We start from the raw sequence: 27,700 nt of genomic DNA on the forward strand, positions 1-27,700 counted from the left end.
TATGAACATTCTAATAATCAGTATTGAAGATTCTCGCCTTTTAATATACAAAAATTAGATAAAAATTCGTCCACGAAGCAAGTTTATGTTCCATTTCGCTATCCGTTCAATTTTGTTTCAAAAATATATTTTCTCAAGTCAGAAAATGAAAAGTTCTTTATAAGCACACACGATTTTAGACTCAATGTGTAGACATAAAATCGCTGGAGGATTTTGGAGGAAAGTATCAAGCAATAGAGGTCACCTTAAGGAAAACATTGATCGAAAAATCTTATCATTTGATGAAGGATTGCCAAGTTTACAGGCCTTTTTTTAGTCCAAATATTTTCTTACACTGATGTCAGAAACAATGAATCTCGTCTCATCTAATTTCTAAAGCTTAAATGAGCCAATAGGATTTCACCTATGGATAAAAGAGCTCATTAAGAATGCACGATATATGAGATTGTGAGCATGCATACATCGTAATTTTTTTAATCGTAGGGCGAGCTTGGTTACAATAGCATACTTCTCCTGTTTCTTTATACCTCCATGTGGAAAGGAGCCTTTATAAATGTGGCTGAGGTTTTGATGTAGTTTAAAGTAGTTTTGAAAGTTTTTTGAGTTCGTAAAACCAAGTTTTGATACTGTCAACAGGGTAGCCTGGGAATCCAAGCTCATAATTTTAGAAAAAACAAAAAATACCTCAACTCACAAAGTTCTAAGATTGTAGAGCTTGGTGCAGGTAGATTAGTCTGACACAAAATGTTATAAACAGTCTGTGTGTGAACCCTTGTTGACAGACTTTATGAACTTTGGAAACCCAGGCAATCACACATAATCAACTTACCATAAAAACTCTTTCACAAGCTCTAAAGACTTTCAAAACTACTAAACACATCAAAACATCAGCCACGTTCATTTAGACTTCCAGCCAACAGCAATTTTGTTTTTAAATGAATCTATGTTTTCATTTTCATTTGTTTTCCTTTTTCTGCAGAGTCAGCTTTTTTTCCATAAATTATGCGCGCGCATCGAAATTATCAAAATGCGTGCGAAAGTACTGCTAAGTAATACGCCGAAAGCTGGCCAATCAGGTCGAACCTGCATTGCAGGGAAAATGCCCCTGCAGGCGAGTTACCTGCACCAAGCGTTAAACCAGCAGCAAAAATATCATAAACTAGACTGTGAAAAAAGTTTAATGCTTGGATTCCCAGGCTATCAACAAGGGTTCACTCACAGGCAGTATCAAACAAACTGTACCCGACTTTTTTAGTTGCACCAGACTCTAAAATTTTAGAAATTTTGTATGATGAGGTAAAGGTTTTTTTCTAAAATTTTGAGTCTGGATACCCAGGCTAATGTTTTCACCGACTTTATTTTCCTACTAAGATCATAGTATACATCTTCGGCTTAAGAACCTTTTATGACATTTCAATTTTAATTTGGAAGAGTGGTTGAAACATAGATTTCTGTAAAGCCTGAAGGGCTAGATGGAGTATTTAAAGGTTTTTCAGGCAAAAAAAAGTGAATATCGCAAAAAAAATATTGTTGCAATTGTTTTCGAAATTTGCAAACCTTCTACCGAACCACGCACACTTTTGAGCCAAAGTAGTATATCTAGCTTTTCGGGTTTATAAATCTTTTAGTTAAAATTGCCACAGTCTGATATTGTTTTTCCCTGGAGAGAAAGCACAGACTAGGTTAACATTATAATAATCAAACGAGAACTTCGAGGGCTGGAAACGAGTTTGTTAATTACGTCCTTCAGGGAATTAAATCCCTTATAATTGATACACGCGATGTTAAAATTATTAACAATTGGAATAAAAGGGAATAATGGAGACAAGTTTAGTTTTTACGTCCCCCGGGGGATCGAATCTCTTTGGATAAACAGTTTTTCATGTGTGAAAATGGTCAGATGCTTTTCAAATTGATCAGGAGAGAGGAGGTTTGATCCAGATTCCTTAAAAAGGTAAAAAAAAATCTGTCTCTTTTTAATGAAGCTGAAGTTTTTTTGAAAACATTGTATCAGACTCATTTCTTAATTTTTTTTTGAAAACTTTTTTTCAAACTCATTTCTAATTCTTTTTTTCTTAACTTTTTCTCGAACTCATATCGGATTTTTTTTTAAATTTTTTTTTGAAAATTTTTTCTCGAACTCATTTCTGAATTTTTTCTCCATATTTCAGCCGTTCCACTTGGTCGTTTAGTGCTTCTCGATTTAGCCTCTGAAATCACACCGACTTACAAGCGCACCTTTCTTATGGTGTATGATAGAGAAAATATCATATGCAATTTTAAAATTTGGAGAGAATTCCTTTTGTGTCAAATATTGTGGCCAGTATTGTAGCTACTAAAGTCTATTCACGATAAGTGTGCACTCTTTTTTCCTTTACCTATAACTTTTGAAGGAATTCTTCAATCTTTATAAATTTGGTATCATTTGAAAGATGTTAGTGAGTGGAACAATTTGAAATAAAAAAATATTCATAAAAGTTCTGAAAATGAAGATGAAAATTGTTCTAATGTACATAAGTTTCAATATAGCATGGTCTGCAAAAAAGTGGGCATGAGATTGTGGGCACGAAAACGGGAAAGAAGATATTATTAGATAAAGAAAATTATTATATCAATAAAACCAAAGACATAACATCTGAAATTCAATCAACCATTTTCAAATTTTAGTCCCCCTTTTTTTCTTGTTTTGATACATTCTTGCAGCCCTTGATAAAGAATCCCCCCTTATTTTTAAAAAATTTCAAAAATCCCCCCTTTTTAAAGGCTATTTTTTTGCCCCCCCCTCCTTATTTTAAGGGGGGCAGAAACCATGTAAGGTTCGACCTCGCATGAGCTTCGCTCTCCCAAAGTCGTTCGAGTGTCATGGTATACGCCATGGCTTGGCAGCTCGCGTCTGTCAAGTCGCAGTGTCTGTCAGCGCCGTGATTCTTACTCCTACGTGGATAGGACCCATCCCGAATGCATTGGGAGGGCTCATAACATAATATATATTATATATATATATAACATAATATATATTATATATGATATAGTATGAAAATAAAATGTTTTCTCCTGTCAGATCTACAAACAACAAAGAATGGCCGAATTCTTTTTCCTCTTAGAGGGACGATGTTATAATGAAAGGGTAATTATTAGTCCTCTCTGGGTTCCTCTGTCTTTATCCTGGCTTGGGACAGGCTGACTGTCATTCAAGACAGTCAGGCGACATTACCCCAGCGGCCTGTACAAGATAACAACAAACTCCAGGTAGACTGACAGGAGAAGAAAACAAAAAATGAATCAACGAAGGTGTAAACACCTTAGACTCCTTTGGAGCCGACTGCACTAGACACCAGGCAGGGGACATCCTCGCACATCCTGATGTACTAGGCAAATATATATAGTATGAAAATAAAATGTTTTCTTCTGTCAGATCTACAACATTACAATGTGTCCGGAAGAAAAGCGGAACAGATTTTATATAATATAAAAACGTTGAAACTATCTTAGAATATCTCATCTATAAAAAAATCGTCGGTGAAAAATTAACCAAAAATTATTTGCCTAAAAATTATTTCATTTAAAATCTTTCGCTAAAAAAATTGTCACCGAGCGACGCGACTTTTTGTCGCTTTATTTCTACCGTTATAGTTACTGAAATAAGATGGAGCTTGAAATTTTGAATATACAGTAGACTCCCGGTTATTCGAAGCTCCAAGGGGGATAGGAATTTACTTCGAATAACTGAAAAATTCATTTCCCGCAAGATTCTCAACTTGACTTTTCTGAGGCATAGCGGTTCAATTGAGCGTAATAAATAGCCTGGTGAACCAAGCAACTTATTCTCAGTGTAATAAAAAAGAAACCGCGTGCGTACAATATCCGTAAATCATATAGCGCATCGTAGCTTTAAAATCATTGTTGATGTTTGAATTTTAATGTTTGCTTCGAATAAGTACTACTTATTCAGTCACAACTTTAACCATCATATTTTTACCAAGTGACTGAATGGTAGCTTAGATTTCTAGGCTACGTAATAAACTTGAACGTAAATTGCTTGAATATCGATATATAGCCATGAACTTGATAAAGACAACCGTCGAAACATCGTACACTACTGTGTTTTTATGTTCATCGATATATATATAGCCATGAATATTGAAACTTACTTTCTTAAGGAAAAAGTATTTTAATAGCAGAAAATCAATGTTCTCACTCGACGATCTCCCGATAAGAAAAATTCGAATAACTGAGGGTGATTTTGCCTATAATGTGCTCCGAGGGAAATAGAAATCGCTTCGAATAACTGAAAGTTCAAATAACTGAAGTTCGAATAAACGAGAGTGTTTTTGCCTGGGTTGAGTAAGCAAATCCAAGGGGAACGCCATCTCACTTCGAATAACCGGATTATTCGAATAAGTGCAGATTTGAATAACCGGGAGTCTACTTTTGTATTTGGAAAATGAAGATAAAAGTTTTTTTTCGGGTGACACCATTATCAGTTATCATACTTGTAAAACGATCGTAGCAAATTTAGTTTTAAAACTTTTTATACTTTTTGTAATTTTTTTTATAGCTGCTTGGGATGTTCTCTGGAAAGAAGTTTACAACGCACATGGTGTTCACAACGGTGGTAATCCACAGGGCCGTGTTACTAACCAAAAACCTTACTTGACAACAAAATGGCCAACCATGCTATGGTATAACCCTCAAGACGTTCATGAAGCACTTGAAAAGCTTGTGGATGCTGCAGAGACGTTGCCAATGACTGACGCGTTGAGGTAATTCTATTATAGGATCTAAGAACACTTTTATAGGAACAATGAGGTTCAAAAATGCCAAAAAAAGGATGAACAACTTCTCTTTTACAGAGGATGCCAGGTTCTGTGTTTAGCGGTCTAGAAGCATAGATTTATAGAGCCCGAAGGGCTAGATGCTAGATGGAGTGCTTTAAGTTCTTCCAAGCAAAAAAAAGTGAATATCGCAAAAAATATTGCTGCTATTGTTTTCGAAAACCCGCGAAGCTTCTGATTGGTCAAGCGCTGAAATTCTATTCTAATGTCACGTGACTTAGGTAGGATTTCCTACCTAGCCTCGGCACACTTTTTCAACAAAAGCACGATATCTAGCCCTTCGGGCTTTATAAATCTATGTCTAGGAGTTTAATTGTTAGAACCGTCTTTGCTATGTTTATACTTCCCGCCAGCAGCGAGACACTGACACAGTGTTCGGATCAAGTTCGTTAATCAGTCGTGAACCACTAGGGAACAAGGCTAACGTACTCTCGTATTTTCCACAGTGTGTTGTTGAATCGATACTGACAGGTTTCTTGAGTCACTGTCTACCCAGTTCTCCTCACATGGCATGGATTAGTCCGGGCAGAATCACGTTCACTCAGCCGGTAAAATATAATCCTCAAAACACAAAGACGGGGGTAAATCTCGGACGGCTATTTTTTACACGATATGCATCCCCTATATCAAAATCAATTTCGGTGATGTAGTCTTTAACCAAGAATAAGAGTTGTTGGATGGAGTCGCTGTTGAAAAAAATAGAAATAAAAATAAAATTAAACCTATGAAATCTCCTAAAAAGGCAGCAAAAACTACATCTTGACAAAAATGCAAATTAGAAAATAAAAAGACACAAAAAGGTCCAATTCTTGGATGAGATTAAAAAATGAAACATAAAATTCTGCAGCGTACGCTTATCATATCCCTGTAAGAAAGCAAGAAGCCAAAGTACTTATTCAACATAAGAAAAGTGGAAATTCTACTAAATAAAGTCTACTCCGAAAAAAAATTGCCAGTCCGCACTTTTTCAAACATTGCTTTTGAGGAAAGAGATACGAATGAAAGATTATACCTCGTTGGATAGACAATTTCAAGCGGCTTTATAAAATAATATTTTTAGAATTTCCTGAAAAATTTGAAAATGAAGATGAAAATTGAAGAAAAAATGAAGATGAAAATTGAAGAAAAAATACACATTTTATTACTTATAAGAACAAATAGACAAAAACTCTCACGAGAGTAACAAAAACATTAATATGATATTCAAATGATGCATGATTTCTAAGACAGTTGATACACAACAAAAGAGACATAAAATATAATTATGAACCAATTAACCTACAGAAAATGAAAATGCTATAATACAAAAGGAACATAAAACAAATCAAACGAAAACTAACTGTTCAGTGGCGGTAACATCTCACCCTTATAGCCGTCAGTTTCTTTACAGCTTTTTTAAGTGTTTTAGTTAGGAGCATTGTTTTGTTTTATGTTTGTAAATTAAAAATACCTTTTAACTTTCTATTTTTTACTCCTGGAAAGGACGCTGTGAGCAGGACGGATAGCCCAGAAGTAGTGAACGATAAGGGGAACCAGTGTATTAAGTTTTGGCATTTGTTTATTGGCTAACCACTCCTATACAAATAATTTTGGGGATAAAATATTTCTCATATTTGACAATAATTATAATTTATAAGATGGCCGCCTGCAACCATGCTCGCAAGCCTTGAAGGGAGGGAGGGAGGGAGGTAAAAAAATAATTTTCTCTGTCTTCACTGTAAGATGAGCTTCTTTGCGAATGGAAGATCAGTGATCGAAGTCATAGCTCTAAACCACCTATAGATTCCACCGAAAGGAGCAAATGCGACGGGGGCGTACTATGGGCGGACGGCCTACCAAAGCCACTCTAGCTAGATACGCTAAAGGGCGTGGCGTCGTAACAAAATAAAAGTTAAACTAAAACTTAACCTCTTAAATTACCAATCAAAAAAATTGAGTGAAATTGAAAAAATGATAAAAGATAAAATTCAATTCCTCCTAACTTTGAGAGGTTATAAGATCTGGTTTAGTAGCTCTAAATGGCTCGGGAGAAATGGAATGGAAATAATCAATCTTTTTCTGACCTCCTGATATTCAATTATTAAAAAGTCCATTTTGTTTTTACTTTTGAAAATCTATTTTTTTTAATGCAAGTTTTTGCCAAAAGTGTAAAATATACCGACTAGAAAATACCGATGTTCATGACATTCTTAGGCCAAATTCCATGATGACGGTATTCTTACCTTATTCTTTATTTTTTTGCCAATTTTATCATAAATATTCTTATAAAATATATTATCTGGGTTTTGGAAAAAGTATGAAATTTTGTCTTGAAATGAAATGTTTGTACCTTTCCATCATATAAAACCATTATTTCCATGGTATCGATGTATCTTAATTTTTCTCGTTTATCAAAGTTAAGTCAAAAGTTTCTTGATTTTGCATAACCCCCAGGGTTTATCTTATATGAAAATGGTTCGTCATCCTTTACTCGAATTGGGCAAGCATAATAACAGAGTTTCCTCCACCAAAATAATAATCTTGAGAAACGTTTCCATATCTCCACCAATTAATCTTATAATAATTTCCGTTAAATTCCATCTTCGAACACTTCTTCCAATCATTTGGATGAAGAAGAAACACATTTGCATTGTTCGGTAATCTTTTTTCCAATCCTTCAACTGTTAAGTCAAAATCTTCTTCATTGTATTTAGAGTCTTTTGTCTTTGATCCAAAACACAAATATTTGTGATACTGTTTCACGTCTTTACGAATCAAAACAAACTTTTGATTGACATATTGTTTACGATTCTCCATCGAACGTGACATTTCTTCATACCACAATTTATAATCATCACCGAAAAAATCTTCTCTCCCTGTATTGTAATTCAACAAAAACTTTTCTGCTCCTTTGAAAGACTGGTCAGGTATTTTGCCCAAAGGCTTCTGGACTTTTTCTTGCACAGCTTTTTGAGCACCTTCAATTTCTTGTTTTTGATTAACTTCTGTTTTCAAATGTTCGAAATCATCTCTCAGGGCTTGCAATTCATTTTCCAGCTTGCCTTTTTGAGTTTGGGTTTTATCTTTCAACTCAACTTTCCAGCCTTCTATTCCATTTTTAAGGGCTTGAACTTCCTTTTCTAATTTACCATTTTGAGCTTTCAAGCCGCCCATCTCATTTTCAAGGGTTTGAAAGTCATTTTCCAATTTGCCATTTTGGGCTTTCAAGCCGCCCATTTCCTGTTTAAGGTCTTCGAATTCATTTATCAGATCAGCTTCAGCCACTTTTTTCTCGAAAGCTTGATTCTGAATTTTGAGTGTTTCGATTTCTTTTGCCATTTGACTTCCATTATTTTTGTTTTCCTGCTGCGCCTTCAATTTAGCAATCTCATTGTCATGTTTGAGTGTTTGTATTTCGTTCTTGAGAGCTTGGTTTTCTTCTTTTAAAGCATTTCCAATCGAGCTTACAAAGACCTTCTCTTCGTTTTTCTCCTGTTTTGCCTTCAATTTAGCAATTTCATTGTCATGTTTGAGTGTTTGTATCTCGTTTTGCATTTCAAGAGTTTTGATTTTGTTTTCCAAAGTCTCTTTTTCATATTTCACTCTCAATTCAGCAATTTCTTGCTTCAGTTTTCGGTTTTCTTCGTGAATAGTTCGTTCACGATCAGCTGAGCTGTGTGCTTCATTCATTTTGCTTAACTTGCCCTAAAGTATAGTTTAATTTGCGAAAGCTCTTATGAAATTTGCTTTCAGTGGATTAATTTTCACGTGGACTAATCTTCGCGATTTTTGTAAAATTTACAGAAATTTAGTCCACGCGAAATATTTGAAATCCTAATTTTGCTCAAAACCTCTAGGAAAATTTTTAGATTCCCGATTCCCGATTCGTAAAAAAATTTCAACATGAAGATTAATCTACTTAAAGTATATTTCAAAAGAGCTTTCTTGGCTTTCGAAATTTGTGTGTAGATACTACCAATAAACAAAATACTACTCTGCAAGTTAAAACCAAAAGACACAAAATCAACTTAAAAGCACTCCATAACGCTGACGTTACTTTGAGTTGATTAAACAGATAGAAGTTGTATTTAATTATGAAGTTCTAAAACAAAATAAAAGACTAAGCTTTATGCTTTATTCTCATTGGACTACTGAGCTTAATAATAGCTTCAATATATAGCGATTAGATTCATATGAAGAAGTAGATCTGTATTGTCGTTATTTAAGTTTGTTTTATGAGCGTGCTAATCTCTTTCTTTGATTAATGAGTATAGTAGCGTCATGAAAATTGTAAAGAAAGTTAATGCTTTTTAATCACAATATTGAGGTTAAGCATACCAGGATAATCACGACGACGGACGAAAAATGTAATAGGCTAGTGAAAATACGAAATCTGATTGGTTGAAACTCACTAGCCTGTTAAATGTTCGCTTATCGTCGTGATTTTACCGATTTACTTAACTTCACTATTGTCTGTTGTAAAAACAATCATTGTGTTAAACACACGCAACAACGAACCCTCTACTCAGAATCATGTTCGAACTTAGACGATGCTATCGTCTGTATAATATGTTATTATGATATAACATAGTTTGTATATTATATAAAACGTAAACGTAATATGTTTCGCGGCGGATAGAGTCTGCGTTGATAAATCTCATTTCTCATCTTTTACAAAATCTCAATATAACACAAAAAAGGAGGAAGAAAACCAACAAAACGATGATTTGGTGCTTCACAGAGAAATTAAACAATACGTAATTTTATATTTCTCAACCCTCGCCAGCTAAAAATGTCTTCAATGGCAAATTTCTAGACAAAGGAAATATCACTTATCAAGCATCCTCTATGAAGAGCACGAATCCGTTAGTGGATGCAAGCAGCCTAGGTTAAACCAAAGATTCCCAAAATGATACTTGATGCCTCTCTCTCTGCTCGATGCTCAACAACTAAAGTGACGGATCAAAAAGTAAGAAATATTACTTACAAAAGTCTATTCTGAAATAATTTGCAGTCTATACCTTTTCAAACATTGCTTTTGAGGAAAATGAGATCTAATGAAAGATAATACATGATCGTGTTAAAAAATAAAGGCCTGTTTTGTGACAATTTCAAAGTGGCTGACAATTATGTTAATAAAATGAGTATTTTTTGTGGCTAACAGTTTATTTTTTCACCAAGACTAAGTAGAATGATTAACCTTTCCAATTGTTTTGGAGCGAAATTAAGTGGCTTACTGGGTTACAAGATATTTCAAGATAAGCTATGAGTCGTTTATGTGGCTGACAACACTGGTGGCCTACAAAACCAACCAGTCTCAAAATGTTGCTCTTTTATCTGTTTTGAGATAATATGATACCTCTAGTTACCGATTCAAGTGTCATTTTCAAAAAAACCATTTCTTCCTTTGAGGTGGCTGACAAAACACTTATTTGGACATATTTGGACCTGGAGCCACACATTTTACTCATTTTAGCATTTTTTTCATCAAAATATGTTCTTTTGTGTAAATACCGATCATAATATAAAATTTCAACGTTATATTTGAAATATTTCTCAAGGTATTCAAGAAATACTATATTTTTTTCAATTTTTAACTAAATGTCACACTATTTTTTAACATGATCACATCGTTGGAGAGACAATTTCGAGTGGCTTTATAAAATAGTATTTTTAGAATTTCCTGAAAAATTTGAAAATGAAGATGAAAATTGAAGAAAAAATGGAGATCGAAAATTCTCTTATTTCCTACACATTTTATTACTTAGGCGACACCAATTTAATTTGTTGTTCTACACGTTTTTTTTATAAGAACAAACTATATAAGAACATAAGGCTTCGAGTCCCAAAAATTTAAGAACATTCTAAGAACATTCTAAGGCTTTGGAGACGTTTTCTTAAGAAATTATATCAAAATGCTCAAAAAATGCTGAAAATAAGAACATTTTAAGAAAATTTTTAAGCTTCAAATCCAAAAAACTAAGAACATCCGAAGGCTTCGAAAATTTTTGACGTTCTTATAAAAAATAACGTGTACGGGCCCGACCGACCCTATTTTTCCTAAAATCAAAAAAATAATAATATTGAATTTCCACTACACGTGCATTTTTTTATAAGAACAAACTATATAAGAACATAAGGCTTCGAGGCCCAAAAATTTAAGAACATTCTAAGAACATACTGAGGCTTTGGAGACTTAAAAACATGCATTTTCTTAAGAAATTACATCAAAATGCTCAAAAAATGCTGAAAATAAGAACATTTTAAGAACATTTTTAGGCTTCAAATCCAAAAAACTAAGAACATTCGAAGGCTTCGAAAATTTTTGACGTTCTTATAAAAAAAAACGTGTACAATATATTTTACACACTAGTTATTTGTAAGAATAAAACTTGAATAAAGCTGAAAATTAATTCAAGAAATTGAAAAATTTAGAAAATCAAGCATTCCATACACTAAGGTTTTATTATGATCTTCATCGAAGATAAAAAAAGTGAATTTTTTAACCAGATATTTTTTGGAAAACATTTTCGGTACCTTACCAACCCTGATAAATGAAAAATTTATTTTTATTTTACCGACCGACCGACCCATATTTTGCTAACGATCTGCCCGTAGAACAACAAATTAAATTGGTCTCGCCTTATAAGAATAAATAAAAAAAAACTCACGGAAGTAACAAAACATTAATATGATATTCAAACGATGTATGATTTCTAAGACAATTGATACACAACAAAAGAGACATGAAAGATAATTATGAACCAATTAACCTAGAGAAAATGAAAATGCTATAATACAAAAGGATCATAAAACAAATCAAACGAAAACTAACTGTTCAGTGGCGGTAACATCTCACCCTTATAGCCGTCAGTTTCTCTACAGCCTTTTTAAGTGTTTTAGTTAGGAGCATCGATTTGTTTTAGGTTTATCAATTAGAAATACCTATCAAAAAATTGAGTGAAATTAAAAAAACGATAAAAGGTAAAATTGAATTGCTCCTATCTTTGAGAGGTTATAAGTACTGGTTTAGTTGCTCTAAATGGCTCGGGAGAAATAGAATGGAATAATCAATCTTTTTCCGATCTCCTGATATTCAATTAGTAAAAAGCCCATTTTGTTTTTATTTTTTAAAACATATTTTTAAAAAAATGCACGTTTTTGCCAAAAGTATAAAATATAACGACTAAAAAATACCAATGTTCATGGCATTCTTAGGTTAAATTCCATGATGATGGTATTCTTATACCTTATTCTTAATTTTTTTTACCAATTTTATCATAAATATTCTTATAAAATATATTATCTGGATTTTGGAAAAAGTATGAAATTCTGTCTTGAAATGATATGTTTGCACCTTTCCACCATGTAAAACCATTATTTCCATGATATCGAGGTATTTTTATTTTTCTCGTTTGTCAAAGTTAAGTCAAAAAATCTTAGGTCTTGCATAACCCCTAGGGTTTATCTTATGTGAAAAAGGTACGTCATTCTTTACCCAAATTGGGCAAGCATAATAACAGAGTGTTCTCCACCAAAATAATAATCTTGAGGAGTGTTTTCATAATTCCACCAATTAACCTTATGGTAATTTCCGTATAATTTCATCTTCGAACACTTCTTCGAATCATTTGGATGAAGAAGAAAAACATTTGCATTTTTCAGTAAACTTTTTTCCAATCCTTCAACTATTAGATCATTATCTTCTTCATTGTGTTTAACGTCTTTTGTCTTTGATATAAAACACAAATTTCCGTGATACCTTTTCACGTCCTTACGAATCAAAACAAACTTTTGATTGACATATTGTTTTCGATTATTCATCAAACGTGACATATCTTCATACCACAATTTGTAATTTTCACCGATAAAATCTCCTCTCCCTGTATTGTAATTCGTTAAAAACTTTTCTGCTCCTTCGAAAAACCGGTGATTAACTTTTGTTTTCAAATGTTCGAAATCATTTCTCAGGGCTTGCAATTCATTTTCCAGCTTGCCTTTTTGAGTTTTTGTTTGATCTTTCAACTCAACTTTCAAGCCTTCTATTCCATTTTTAAGGACTTGAACTTCCTTTTCTAATTCGCCATTTTGAGCTTTCAAACCGCCCATCTCATTTTCAAGGGCTTGAAACTCATTTTCCAATTTGCCATTTTGAGCTTTCAAGCCGCCCATTTCCTGATTAAGGGCTTCGAATTCATTTTTCATATCAGCTTCAGCGACTGTTTTCTCGAGAGCTTGATTTTGAAATTTGAGTGTTTCGATTTCTTTTGCCATTTGACTTCCATTATTTTTGTTTTCCTGCTGCGCCTTCAATTTAGCGATTTCATTGTCATGTTTGAGTGTTTGTATCTCGTTCTTTAGAGCTTGGTTTTCTTCCTTCAAAGCATGTTCAATCAAGCTTACAACGGTTTTCTCTTCGTTTTTCTCCTGTTTCGCCTTTAATTTAGCGATTTCACTTTGATGTTTGATTGTTTGTATCTCGTTCTGCATTTCAAGAGTTTTGATTTTGTTTTCCAAAGTCACTTTTTCATATTTAGCTCTCAATTCAGCATTTTCTTGTTTCAGTTTTCGGTGTTCTTCGTGAATCGTTCGTTCGCGGTCAACTGAGCTGTGTGCTTCATTCATTTTGCGTAACGCAACCTAAAGTATAGTTAAATTTGTAGAATTCATAAATGAAATATGCTTCAAGTGGATTAAATTTCACGTGGATTAATCTTGGCGATTTTTGCAAAATTTAGTCCACGCGAAATATTTGAAATTCTAACTTTGCCCAAAACCTCTAGAGAAATTAAAGAAAACAGGGCTGATTCGCGAACTTTGATCCTTGCGAAATTTTTAGATTCCCGATTCGTGAAAAAAATTCAACATGAAAGTTAATTCAGTTAAAGTATATTTCAAAAGAGCTTTCGAAAATTGTACATTACCAATAAACAAATACTACACTGCAAGTGAAAACCAAAAGACACAAAATCAACTTAAAAAGCACCTCATTACACTGACGTTACTTTGAGTTGATTAAACAGATAGAGGTGTATTTAATTATGAAGTTCTAAAACAAAATAAAAGAATAAGCATTATGCTCGTTCCCATTGGACTGCTGAGCTTAATAATAACTTTAATTTATAGGGATTGGGTCTCTATTGGTTGTCGTTATTAAGTTTGTTTTGTGCGAACGTGCTAATCTCTTTCTTTGATTAATGAGTATACAGTTAACGTCATGAAAATTGTAAAGAAAGTTAATGCTTTTTAATCACAATATTGAGGTTAAGCATACCAGGATAATCACGACGACGGACGAAAAATGTAATAGGCTAGTGAAAATACGAAATCTGATTGGTTGAAACTCACTAGCCTGTTAAATTTTCGCTCGTCGTCGTGATTTTACCGATTTACTTAACTTCACTATTGACTGTTGTAAAAACAATCATTGTGTTAAACACACGCAACATCGAACCCTCTACTCAGAATCATGTTCGAACTTAGATGATGCTATCGTCCGTATAATATGTTATTATGATATAACATAGTTTGTATATTATATAAAACGTAAACGTAATATGTTTCGCGGCGGATAGAGTCTGTGTTGATAAATCTCATTTCTCATCTTTCACAAAATCTCAATATAACACAAAAAAGGAGGAAGAAAAACAACAAAACTTCTTATTGCCCTACTTATTTTTTTGAAATCCAAATATATTTTCCAATCTATGATTTGGTGCTTCACAGAGAAATTAAACAATATGTAATCTTAAATTTATAAGCCCTTGCCAGCTAAAAATGTCTTTAATGGCAAATTTCTAGACAAAGGAAATATCACTTATTAAGCATCCTCTATGAGGAGCACGAATCCGTTAGTGGATGCAAGCAGCCTAGGTTAAACCGAAGATTCCCAAATTGATACTTGATGCCTCTCTCTGCTCGATGCTCAACAACTAAAGAGACGGATCAAAAAGTAAGAAATATTACTTAAAAAAGTCTATTCTGAAATAATTTGCAGTCTGTACTTTTTCAAACATTGCTTTCGAGGAAAAAGAGATATAATGAAAGATAATACATCGTTGGAGAGACAATTTCGAGTGGCTTTATAAAATAGTATTTTTAGAATTTCCTGAAAATTTGAAAATGAAGATGAAAATTGAAGAAAAAATAGAGATCGAAAATTCTCTTATTTCCTGCACATTTTATTACTTAGGCGAGACCAATTTAATTTGTTGTTCTACAATATACACACTAGTTATTTGTAAGAATCAAATTTGAATAAAGCTGAAGATTAATTTAAGAAATTGAAAAATTTAGAAAATCAAGCATTCCATACACTAAGATTTTATTATGATATTCATCGAAGATAAAAAAGTGAATTTTTTAACCAGATATTTCTTGGAAAACATTTTCGGTACCTTACCAACCCTGATAAATGAAAAATTTGTTTTTATTTTACCGACCGACCGACCGACCCATATTTTGCTAACGATCTGCCCGTAGAACAACAAATTAAATTGGTCTCGCCTTATAAGAACAAATAGACAAAAACTCTCACGGGAGTAACAAACAAATGATGTATAATTTCTAAGACAAAACAAAATACACAACAAAAGCGAGATTTAAAATATAATTATGAACCGATTAACCTAGAGAAAATGAAAATGCTATAATACAAAAGGAACATAAAACAAATCAAACGAAAAATACTGCTCAGCGGCAGTATTCTCTCACCCTTAAAGACGTCAGTTTCTTTGCAGCCTTTTTAAGAATTTTGCATTTTGCATTTGCAAAAATGCACGTTTTTTTCAAAAGTGTAACATATACCGACTAAAAAATACCGATGTTCATGGCATTCTTAGGCTAAGATCCATGATGATGGTATTCTTACCTTATTCTTATTTTTTTTGCCAATTTTATCATAAATATTCTCATAAAATATATTATCTGGATTTTGGAAAAATTATGAAATTTTGTCTTGAAATGAAATTTAGTCTTGAAATAAAATGTTTGCACCTTTCCATCAATGTAAAACCATTATTTCCGTGATATCGATGTACTTTATTTTTCTCGTTTGTCAAATCTAAGTCAAAAAGTCTTAGGTCTTGCATAACCCCAGGGATTATCTTATGTGAAAAAGGTACGTCCTTCTTTACTCAAATTGGGCAAGCATAATAACAGAGTATTCTCCACCAAAATAATAATCTTGAGAAACGTTTTCATATATCCACCAATTAACCTTATGGTAATTTCCGTGAAATTTCATCTTCGAACACTTCTTCGAATCATTTGGATGAAGAAGAAACACATTTGCATTGTTCGGTAATCTTTTTTCCAATCCTTCAACTATTAGATCACAATCTTCTTCATTGTGTTTAACGTCTTTTGCCTTTGGACCAAAAAACAATTCTCTGCGATACAACCTTTTCACGTCTTTACGAATCAAAACAAACTTTTGATTTGCATATTGTTTACGATTCTCCATCAAACCTGACATATCTTCATACCACAATTTGTAATTTTCACCGATAAAATCTCCTCTCCCTGTATTGTGATTCGACAAAAACTTTTCTGCTCCTTTGAAAAACCGCTCAGGTATTTTGCCCAAAGGCTTCTGGACTTTTTCTTGCACAGCTTTTTGAGCACCTTCAGTTTCTTGTTTTTGATTAACTTCTGTTTTCAAATGTTCAAAATCATTTCTCAGGGCTTGCAATTCATTTTCCAGCTTGCCTTTTTGAGTTTGGGTTTGATCTTTCAACTCAACTTTCAAGCCTTCTATTCCATTTTTAAGGGCTTGAACTTCCTTTTCTAATTTACCATTTTGAGCTTCCAAGCCGCCCATCTCATTTTCAAGGGTTTGAAAGTCATTTTCCAATTTGCCATTTTGGGCTTTCAAGCCGCCCATTTCCTGTTTAAGGTCTTCGAATTCATTTATCAGATCAGCTTCAGCGACTGTTTTCTCGAAAGCTTGATTCTGAATTTTGAGTGTTTCGATTTCTTTTGCCATTTGACTTCCATTACATTTGTTTTCCTGCTGCGCCTTCAATTTAGCAATTTCATTTTGATGTTTGTGTGTTTGTATCTCGTTTTTGAGAGCTTGGTTTTCTTCTTTCAAAGCATTTTCAGTCAAGCTTACAACGACCTTCTCTTCGTTTTTCTCCTGTTTCGCCTTCAATTTAGCAATTTCATTGCCATGTTTGAGTGTTTGTATCTCGTTCTGCATCTCAAGAATTTTGATTTTGTTTTCCAAAGTCTCTTTTTCATATTTGGCTCTTAATTCAGCATTTTCTTGCTTCAGTTTTCGGTTTTCTTCGTGGATTGTTCGTTCACGATCAGCTGAGCTATGTGCTTCATTCATTTTTTATTTTGTCCTATTGAAAACAAAATTTAAAAAACCTTTTAGCCTAAGATGTTTGTCTCGTATCCTTCTATATGCTACAGCACTGTGGGAAATTCGCTAGAAAACTATTCTAGTTTAACTATTTTCAAAATATGAGATATCAAATGGAACAATGTTTCACTTTAGCAAGAAAACAAGAGAACTTTAAAGAACCGTTCTAGCGAATATCAATAATTTCGAATTCCGAAAATAGTTAGACAAATGAAAAGAACTGAAGATTTTACTAAAAACTATAGAGCCTAGAAGGCAAACCAAAAACCTCAATTAATCACTTATCCCTTTAAGAAAATTGACATGTGATTAACAAGTCTGATGCTATATTCTTTACTTAACATTAAATATTTGTTACAATTTTATAAATTACAATAATTCAACGACAAATTCAAAGATTTTTTGCAAGTTTAAAGTTTAAAAAATCATTCTATTGGAAGTTGAGAATCTAACTTTGCGAATAAGCCAAAAACGCAAAAAAAAACTCTTTTTTTCGTGGAAGTTTGAACGCCTCACATTAAAATGCAAAAAAAACATATTGATACACACATAAGACACACTATTGTCAATATCATACACTGCATTCAAATAAAATATCAAAACAAGTTAAAAATGCACTCAGGATTCAAAACATTTCACAATCGTATCGGATTTCATATACACCTTTTTTTAAAAGATATTCATGATGAATTTGGCAAAAAGAAAAAAGAAGATGCTAAGAACCTAATACCTAATATGAACCTAAGAATGTCAATTTTTAGACCATTTTACCTGTAAATTGCAAATTATCCCCCAGCTATGCTAAAAGTATTCACAAAAATGTCAAATCTTTGCTCGAGGTATATGCAAGTAGAGACTGGTTTGGATCCTAACCTAAGAATATACCGTAAGAATGTTTCAGGATGACTTACCCAAAAAAGAATACTGTACCATCATGAAATAAAAAAAACAGCATTCTTATAAAAAAGCGTATATTACCATAGGGTTCAAGGATGGTTGGAAAACAAACTCTCTAATTGGCACTCCAAATATTTACATATACCTTTTTTTTATAAGAACCATTAGTTAGATTTTTTGTTTATTTAGGCTTCGGTTGTTCTAATTCATTTTGCCACTTTTAGTCACAAATTTGTGTTCTTATTTATACGCATTTTAGGCGTTGTACTCTATATTTATTACTTTAACCCTGAATTTATCAATTTACCAAAAGTTCAGACATTTCAAGCTCAACATTGTTCTCAAATTGTTCTTATTTTTCAACACTTTTTGCCTCATTGTTTTTAAAAATTGTTCTTATAAAAAAAGAGTATATTGTGTTCAGTCCGACCTTTTCCTATGACATTGCGTTGCTTAGGACTCGAGCACCACATCTTAAATATTTTTAGCCTTTTTTCTCAGCAAGCTATTTTAATCTTTAGTCACCATCATCCCCCATTCATCTAATAAAATTTTTAAACAAAAAACTCAATCAGACGGGTGCCGAATATCTTGGAAAAAGATTGCCATTCTCGTTGAATATTATTTGAGGGTTTACCGCGAAATCTTTTCCGACTTCCCGATTTCTTTACTCGAAAAAATTTGAAAGAGAATTTGGAGAATTTAGCCCAAATCGGCCAAATTAAGTTCCCGCCAAAATTAATATTTTACTTCAACCGCCAAATTAAGATTTATTTTACTTATTCCCTCTTTTATTTCAGGCCTTAAAACAGGTTTTTCATTATTTAATAGCCAAAATTATCCTTCGTCTGCCATATTAGATTCCCGCCAAAATTTCCTCTCTCAATAAGGTACTACAATCATGGTTGAAATATGGATATGGGATTATGGTTATTTTAACGTTTTTCAAGATTTAAAGTTCCGGCGAGAAAGTCGATTTTGGGCTGTCTTTTTAATTTAATCGAATATTTCAATTTGGGCGGCTATATTCTGAGCCTTATTGGATTTTTGAAATTTTGGATCCTCTAGAGTTAAAACTCTACCCTTCAAAGCACTTACAAATCGATTGTGCTGTGGTTTCAAAACTTCCTTGGAAATTTCCCTTTTTTCTCAAATATTATGACCTTTAGCGGGCTTTCTTAGCAGACCATGGGAGAAGGGAGACACGTTATGCGAAATTTTGTTTTGTCTTGTGTATAGATTCAATTTTCTTTGAAATGTCATTTTCATTTCAGGCATGATTTGGCGAAAATTGCAAGTACCTTCATTGAAGATTTGCTTCCTGGTACATATGCAATGTTCATTGATGCTTATCAAAAAAGGAATTACATTGAAATGGTATCTAATAGCAACGCTCTTATTGAAGGGCTAAAAGACATGGATCAAGTCCTCGCCGCTGATCGTTATTCGTTGCTTGGTAACTGGATTGAAAGTGCCAAAAAGTACGGCGCCGATGTAGCGGAAAAGAAAAACCTCGAATTCAACGCCCGTAACCAGATCACGTTATGGGGACCTAACGGGCAGATCGAAGATTACGCCAATAAGAATTGGGCGGGGCTGATCAGTTCTTATTACATGCAAAGATGGGCCTCGTTTACTAAATATCTTCTCGAGTGTTACGCTTCAAAGAAACCGTACGATGATAAAATCTTCAAAGAGAGGCTGATGGATTTTGAAAAGCTCTGGAATGAAGAGAACCAAGCATTCCCGGTCAAACCTGAAGGCGATATTCTACAAATCTCACAAACCATTCTAGCGAAGTATAACCATATCTATCAATCTAATATCCATGTTTTCAATCGGGATTGGGCGTTAGGGCGACAACGAGGCGCCCACTTGGCGGAGATTGGTTATCTGGGTGCTATTGAGGAGCGCAAGAAGTTGAGGGAGATAAGAAAGAAACGCCGCGCACGAAAAATGAAACACGACTTGTAAACAGGTTAGTAGGTACAGTTTATTACCGTCGTTTAGGAAAGATTCTACTTCCTGGACTAAGTTTCTAGTGACTTTTCCGGGAAATTTCCGCTGTTTCAGCATGAGATTGGAAAAGTTTTTTTTCTTAAAAGTACGAAAAATCTACTAAGAAAACTGCCTCTTAAATCGCACTATTCGACGGAAGATGACTTCGGTGAGATATATCTTTGGTTAACGTTTAAAGGGAATGGGATGAACCAGTCTTCAGAGATTCAATTTTTAGTTTTTATGACGTGGTCGATTATAACGTTATAATCAGTTTTTGCGGTTTGTCGCGAAAATGAGCGAAAAAACAATTAGGTTACGCATCAGGTTAGAAACTACATCATAGTACTCTTCATTTTCAGTCATTTGTTTGGTCATTTTCATGTCGGCTAATACGATCGAAAAATTATGTTGATTTTCAAATTTCGAGACATGCCATAACTTACCCGAAACCTTTTTTATGAAGCTCATTTTTTCAACTTCTCATTGAATGGCAATGGTAGTTGAACTTTAATGTTAGAAGTGGAATCTTATCCAAAACGACGGTTATAGGGACAGGTTTTTATTTTCAAGGTTGATTTCTGCCTGAAAAAACTAGAATATGCACTCGATATACAAAAAAATTCCAAATCACAAAAAAGTGCAGGGAAATAATACATTTCTGCGCAAATCGGATATTACAAATTAGCGCAGGTATTACGAATTGGCGCAATTATTACAAAAGTGGGCACAACACTACTCTTTATTTTTTTTTAGAAGTCTGATTATTCCGATTCAAAATTTTACTTGACTATTTTTAATTAGTATGGAATTTGTTGTTATAAAAAACATGTTGTTATTTTAAATTTTACGCATTTTGATATCTTTTTTTACTAATTTTCTAGAAATACTATAAAATAAAACAAAGTTGTGAAAAATCATCAATTTTTCTGCTACAGTTAATTTTCTATAAATTTTTCTATAAAGTCAGCGAGAAGGGGAATATTTATCCCTGCATATGAAAGTGCATCTGATTGGCCAGTTCATTTCTAAACAAAACCGCCGCTGGAAAGGAGCCTTTCTTAATGTGGCTGATGTTTTGATGTTTTTTCTTAGCCAACCCAGGGCAGCAAAACAGAAATTAATAAAAAGCAGCCTTACAAGATCTAAAACCGTTTAAAACATCCAAAGATTACACCAGAGTCCATGAACAAGTTTGCATGCATTATCATGACCAACCATGTTTTCTTGGAAAATGAACTTGCCTCTGTTTTCTTCTTTTTCGTGTTTTCATGTAACAGAAAGCTCTACCTTTACTAGCAAGTGGAGGACTATCCTATTTTTCCGAGCCTTTAGGCAATATATCCTGTATTGTACTAGTAAAAGGGTGATAACTGTGATTACTTTGAAATACATGCATGCATTTATGAACGCTATTTTAGCCAATCAAATTGCTCGTATTTTTCATGTTGATGATAAAAGCAAATAAACTAAAATCAGCCACGGTAATATATCATAAAAAATCTATAAAAAATGCCACTTGTTTGATTTTTTATACCAAAAAAATTGATAGAAGTCAAATATTTATATACAATCAGTATTATGAAAACTTTGTAATAGATTCTGGTATATAAGTACTTTAAAACCACCTAATTTTGGCTATATTGGCCGATATGGTCTATTATATAGTTTCCATATCTTTATGTTACTAAACCAACGCAAGTTTTAATGTTGGCATCAAGCTATGATTTATAACCTCATCTCATGGACAGATAATATAAACCTGCAAATAACCGACATCTGTAACATCAGGTTTTACATCAAGTTTTACACCAGCTTGATATTCGCCAAGATACATGCTTCATTGACACTTTCCCCGACTCGTGTGTCCAATTTAATCCTTCGAAAACCTAAAACATTAAAAAGTATACTATCATTTCTTGTTAAGTGCCTACCTTAAAGGAAGAAATTTTGGCGGGAAGAAAATTTGGCGGATTTAGCCAGAATCCACCAAATTAAGTTCCCGCCATCCGCCAAATTAAACTTTTTGAAAGGTGTTTTTGCATTTTTTTTGCTGTTTTTACGCCATTTTAAGAATAAATTTTTCAGCAAACGCCAAATTAAATTCCCGCCAATTTAAATTCCCTCTAAAAAACTTTTTCGGCCATCCGCCATAAATTTTTCAGCAAACGCCAAATTAAATTCCCACCAAATTAAATTCCCGCCAAATTTCTTCCTTTGAGGTATTTGATAAAAAAAGTTGGGTCAGACCGTAAAAGAAATTCATTTTTTGGAAGAAATCTTTCAATCCTGAGAAATATTTTGGTTTACACAAACCACGTGTATGTTCTTACTTTTAGGTTCCAAATATACATACTCCCCTCTTGTTAATGTTAATTCTTTGAAAATTTATCAACACTCCTTCCCCATTTATTGTTTTTCTATAAATATTTTCTTTTACCTTAATATTGTGTTTTCAGAAGTACAATTTCCACCCCCCCCCCGGCAATTAGCCCCCTAGTTATCAAAATTTTATAACTTTTTCAAGCCCCAGTTTACTCGAACTTTTTTTACTCTGAATTGCGGCGAACATTTCGAAAAATGGACCCTGTCAAATATACCTTTAAGTGAATACGACCAACACTGGAAAAATTTTTCGATTTCCAAGGTTGGAAATTCAATATTTTTGGGTTGGAAATTTTGGTTTTATAATTAAAGGTTGGAAATTTGAACGATTACCTTAAGCTGATTTGGAAAACGTAAATTACCCATAGGTTTTGTAGAATAAACCAATGCCCTTGAAAAATCAAGTGAAAAAAAAACCAATGTAGAAATGACTTTTTGGGTGGGAAATTTTTATTTTACAAACAGTTTGGGAATTGAAAAAAGGTCAAAAATCGATGTGAAAATACATATTTTTGTAAATTTGATACCTCGGGTTGAAAAACTAGACTTTTTGGGTCGGTAATTTGTGTTTCTCCCAAACAGTTTGGAAAACGTTAAAAATCCATGTGGATATTACATTTTTGTGAAATTGAAACTCTTTCGATTGGAAAACTAGACTTTTTGGGTTGGAAATTTGCGTTTCTCCAAACAGCTTGGAAAACGTTAAAAATCCATGTGGATATTACATTTTTGTGAAATTGAGACTCTTTCTTGGAAAACTAGACTTTTTGGGTTGGAAATTTGTGTTTCTCCAAACAGTTTGGAAAAACGTTAAAAATCCATGTGGAAATTACATTTTTGTACTTACCATTTTCTGCGCATGTCCTTTGAGAAAACCACAAGCGATTTTTCGCGCAGAACTGTTTTGATGTATAGCTAACCTAGATATTAAGCTATAATGTGAGCAGTCAAGCTGTAAGTTTCCGTCAGGTGAGGCGTCCCTTCGGAGCGGCCTCGGTCAATCGCAGTGAGTTCACACAGTGAAGCACATAAGGTTTGTGTAATAGTTTCAAATGGTGCCCTGCTGAGCTGTGTGAGTGATCTAAGATCAACCATGTATCTGTGCGAACAATTACGAGAGATTGACCGGGAGCCATCGAGCCTAGACTAGCGAGTGACTGTTCACAAAAACAATAAACTTGTTTAAGATCTCTATTTCCACATCTCTGTCATCACTTTTTGGATTTTGGCTTTTTCAACCTGGATTTTTGAAAATTCCAACTTTTTTTAGCTTGGATTTTGGCTTTTTTAAACCTGGATTTTTGAAAATTCCAAGCCATGGAAAATTTTTTTTATTTCTATTTTTTTTATTAATTGTCTTTCAGGCTCTCCCATATTTTACAATGGCTATTCGTCCTATGTAAAAATAATCATATTTAAATAAAAAGATAATTATATTCTATGAAAAAAATATGCTGTAGAAACAAAATCGGTGTTACTTTACCGATTTTCCATTGCTGATGGAAAGTGGTTTGAGCGATCCCTGTGTTTATGATGTGAGTTAGTGGTGACGCTAGATGGTCGGCGATAGGTTTGATCAGCGATACTGGTAGATTGTCATACCCGGCAGAGCAGTCACTTCGAAGATTCTTTATCTCTTTGACAACTTGATCATGAGTGACGGGTTGAAACTCAAATTCCTGATCAACCTCAGTGACGAAATTTCGAAGAAGATGTTGGATTTCTTCAGTGGAAGTTGGTTGCGATCCAAGGATTCTTGGTGCCGTGGATAGGTAGTGTGCATTTAGTACCGATGGTTGGATATTTATCACACTTTTTGTTGGATTGAGAATTCGATGAATCAGCCTCCAGATTTCTTTTGGTTTTTTCGATGAAAGAAGTCTGCGGTAGAAAGTCTTTTTAGTGTTTTTTATCTTTCGTTTTAATGCATTGCGAGCGTCACGAAATTCGTTCCAGTCGGAGTCTGATTGAGTTCGATGAGCAGCGATGCGCTTCTCGTGGCAGCTTTGCTGTAGATCGTTGATTTGTAAGTCTTTCATCCAGGGTGCTTGCGGACGAGTGACTTTGATTCTTTTGAAGGGTGCGTGACGTTCGATGCACTCAAAGAGTAATTGATTGAGTGTGCTTAGACTATCATCTGTACAATCGGTTGCATAAACGAGATTGAACGGTAGGGTGGAAGCATCAGCTACGTATGTAGGTAAGTTGAAGTTTCTCATGTCACGTATTACTTTGTACCGTGGTTCGAATCGGGCGACACGAGTGTTCAAGCAGGCAAACACGGCATCATGATCACTGATTTCTGGTGTTGGTAGAACTTCGCAGAATTTGACTTTGCATGACGAGTTGGTCGAAATGTGGTCAATGAGCGACACTCCTTTACGTGATGGAGATTTGACATGCTGGGTGAGGTCGAACGAACGAAGGGTTTCGAGATACGAATCTTTTATTTGAGAGTTCGATAATAGATCGATATTAAAATCACCCGTTATTACCACGTTTCCCGTCCAGTCAAGAATAGCTGTTCCAACGATTCTGTCGAAGCTTTCAAGCCAATCCGCTTTTTCTTGGTTCGTGAAGTTCGGTTGATACGCAACATTGAGGAGTAGTTTAGAATATTTGTTTTTTCCTTCAATTTCAACCCATAGATGTTCGAGGGCTTGGTTGATGTTGGTGATATCTTTGCGTATTTTGTGCTTGATGTCATCTTTGATGTATATGCCGACACCGCCACCACGCCTGTTGTCTCGGTTATGATAATAAAGTTTGTAACCTTCAATTTTAACATAATCAAGCAAGAAAGGATTGTCTTTTAGCCAGGTTTCGGTGAGTGTTACCGCATCGAATTTGTATTTATTAACCAAGAGCACAAATTCATCGAACGTGGATACCATGGACTGTGTATTGATGTGAGCGATGCTAAACAAATGTCTATTTTCATTGAGTTTTTCGAATTGTAGATCTTGGAATTGTTCTTGTTGGATCTCTTGATCAATAAGCGAAAGATCTCGTACGTTGCAGAATGGTAATACAGATGGCATTGGGAACACATCCAACCAGTGATTGTCGAATTGCGCTTCGGGTCGACGCATCGAAGATGGGTCTTTTGTTGGCGGTGACAGCAGGTCACAAGTTTACTGTTTTTGCGTACTGTTTTGGCACACAAAGTACATAGAGATGGCCCAGGATTGGATTCAATATCGCCTGACAAAAGGATATCGGTACCTGAGATGTTAAGCTGGAACGAAGCAATATGGTTGGCATACAAGCGAATCGGTGCACAAAATCTATGTTTGTTGTTATTTTTCGAAGCAGCAAATCTCGATCTGTTGGGCGAATTTTCCGATCTGCGCAACAAAAAATATACCAGGAGAAGCAGCGTGACAATCTTCTTCTTTTGATGCATATTTGAGCGCTCTAAACTGCAAATTCGTCAAATATTTAGCGAAAAACTTCTTGATTTTTACTTTTTGAACGTCAGTTGCAAAAAAAACTTTCCATCCTTGGAGAGTGTCCCAAGTTTCCAGGTTGGATTTTCCATTGGATTTTATCTATTTTCCAACTAAGAAATCTTGTAATTTCCAACCTTGAAAATCGAAATTTTTTTCCTGTCCAACTATCAACTGTTTTAAGAACCATAAAAAGAGATGTTTTCTCCAAGGAAAAGACCCTTTACAACAGACCTTATCGGAGTTTTTGATTTTTCTAAAAAAGCGATTCATTATGGGATTGTTTCGGGAGTATTATAATAGAATTCCCTTGAGGAATTCCTAAGAGATTTCTATTGTAATACTCCCGAAACAATACCACAATGCATCGCCATTTAGAAAAATCAAAAACTCCGATAAGGTCTTCTTTTTTTACTGGGAAAAATTGGAGTTTTACAAGCTCTTATTTGATATGATTGGTCGTTAACCTGTAATAAAACAATTTCGTTATATTTTATAAAGAACACAGTATTACTTTAAATAACCAATTAGTGAAGTATCTTGTAAACTGTAGCTCATCCCGAACAAATTATTAACACAACCCCGTAGAAGCTTGCTTCTATTTTTCTTATTTTTCAAATTTCTTACCTTGTCGAATAGATTTGAATGGGTAAACACATTGCGCCACTAAATCGTCTTTTCCGAAATCCTTATCGTATACCGTTAATCGGAAACATGCCAGTTCCGGAGCTTTCAATATGAACTGCAACGTAGCGTTGAAGACCGGATTGAATCCTATAAATTGAAAATTAATATCAAACAAGTAGTAATAACCTTTTGTTTTCAAATCCCGGGTGGGTACTAGGTGTACAGGATGACGAGGAATGCCACCCGGCTTTCGACCCTCGGACCTTAGCGGGACAAAAAAAGAGGAAAATTGGAAAATATTTGTTTTAGGGACAAAAAATTAAAATTTTCCTATTTTTCCGACCCTTATTGGGACTGAGATTTAATTTTCTGATTTTTCAAACCCTTACATAGACTAGTAAACTAGTCGTTGAAAACAGACCCATATACAAAAAATCAAGCTCCAAATAAAAAGAATCGAAGGGGTGAAGTTGCGTCTCTTTTCTGAATTTCAACGACTAGAAGCTACTTCCCTCAAAAAACGTTGTTTAATTTTAAATTTTTTTTTAGGTTTTTGAGAATCCAATCAACTTTTTTGACTAAATGATATTTCATAGTAACATTGAACATGGGAACATATAAATAAATGAGCATTTCTAAAAACGCAATAAACAGAAAGAAAAACAAATGCAATCCCGCACGGGTCAGACATACAGAAATCTGTATGTCTCTCCTTACGATTTTAGGTGAAGAAAAAAAGGCGTTGGAAGTAGCTTCTAGTCGGTTATTTTCCTTTTCTCTCACGCGCGCTGAATATTTAATTAGTGTCTGGGTTAGAGATTCATAAAATAACCCTTGAAGACTCGAGAGATTCAATCACCTTGGTAATAGTTTCAAAACCAGGCAGTCGTTGCACTCAAAATAATTTATGAAAAGGCCTATGTGGCCTTAGTGGTGAGGTTAAGTAAATCATCAAAATCACGACGAAGGACGAAAATTTAACAGTCTAGTGAGTTTCGACCAATCACATTTCATAATTTGACTATTACCGTTTTCGTCCGTCTTCGTGGTTAACCTGCCATACTTAAAGGTTTTGTTTTTAAATAAGAGTGATATCGTTTGCTTACTCATCAATTTTAATTCACAAGCTTTTTCACATTGGATTGACACGAATGTGGAGC

At 34.0% G+C, this 27,700-nt stretch overlaps 4 protein-coding genes across 5 annotated transcripts in view; all 4 read right to left on the minus strand.

Moving 5' to 3' along the window:
- Positions 1-7,301: 7,301 nt before the first annotated feature.
- On the minus strand, positions 7,302-8,504 carry LOC136803566 (fibrinogen- and Ig-binding protein-like). The gene has a single exon (XM_067060303.1). The coding sequence runs from the start codon at positions 8,502-8,504 to the stop codon at positions 7,302-7,304; it is 1,203 nt and encodes a 400-aa protein (XP_066916404.1).
- Positions 8,505-12,308: 3,804 nt separating this feature from the next.
- On the minus strand, positions 12,309-13,439 carry LOC136803568 (centrosomal protein of 83 kDa-like). The gene has a single exon (XM_067060304.1). The coding sequence runs from the start codon at positions 13,437-13,439 to the stop codon at positions 12,309-12,311; it is 1,131 nt and encodes a 376-aa protein (XP_066916405.1).
- Positions 13,440-15,945: 2,506 nt separating this feature from the next.
- LOC136803569 (putative autophagy-related protein 11) lies at positions 15,946-17,151 on the minus strand. The gene has a single exon (XM_067060305.1). It carries the CDS (start codon positions 17,149-17,151, stop codon positions 15,946-15,948), a length of 1,206 nt encoding a protein of 401 aa, XP_066916406.1.
- A 4,353-nt stretch (positions 17,152-21,504) lies between these two features.
- Positions 21,505-27,700, minus strand: part of LOC136803517 (1-phosphatidylinositol 4,5-bisphosphate phosphodiesterase zeta-1-like) — a 59,862-nt gene continuing 53,666 nt past the window's right edge. For both annotated transcript variants that reach the window (XM_067060259.1, XM_067060258.1), the window contains 2 exons: positions 26,541-26,687; positions 21,505-21,968 (listed from right to left, as the gene is read on the minus strand). In XM_067060259.1, the coding sequence (XP_066916360.1) occupies positions 21,886-21,968; positions 26,541-26,687 (230 nt within the window). In that variant the 3' untranslated portion in view covers positions 21,505-21,885. The remainder of the gene's footprint in view (positions 21,969-26,540; positions 26,688-27,700) is intronic.

The sequence above is a fragment of the Clytia hemisphaerica genome, unplaced genomic scaffold (assembly GCF_902728285.1).
Source record: "Clytia hemisphaerica strain Z4C2 unplaced genomic scaffold, Clytia hemisphaerica genome assembly, whole genome shotgun sequence".
Taxonomy (NCBI): Eukaryota; Metazoa; Cnidaria; class Hydrozoa; order Leptothecata; family Clytiidae; genus Clytia; species Clytia hemisphaerica.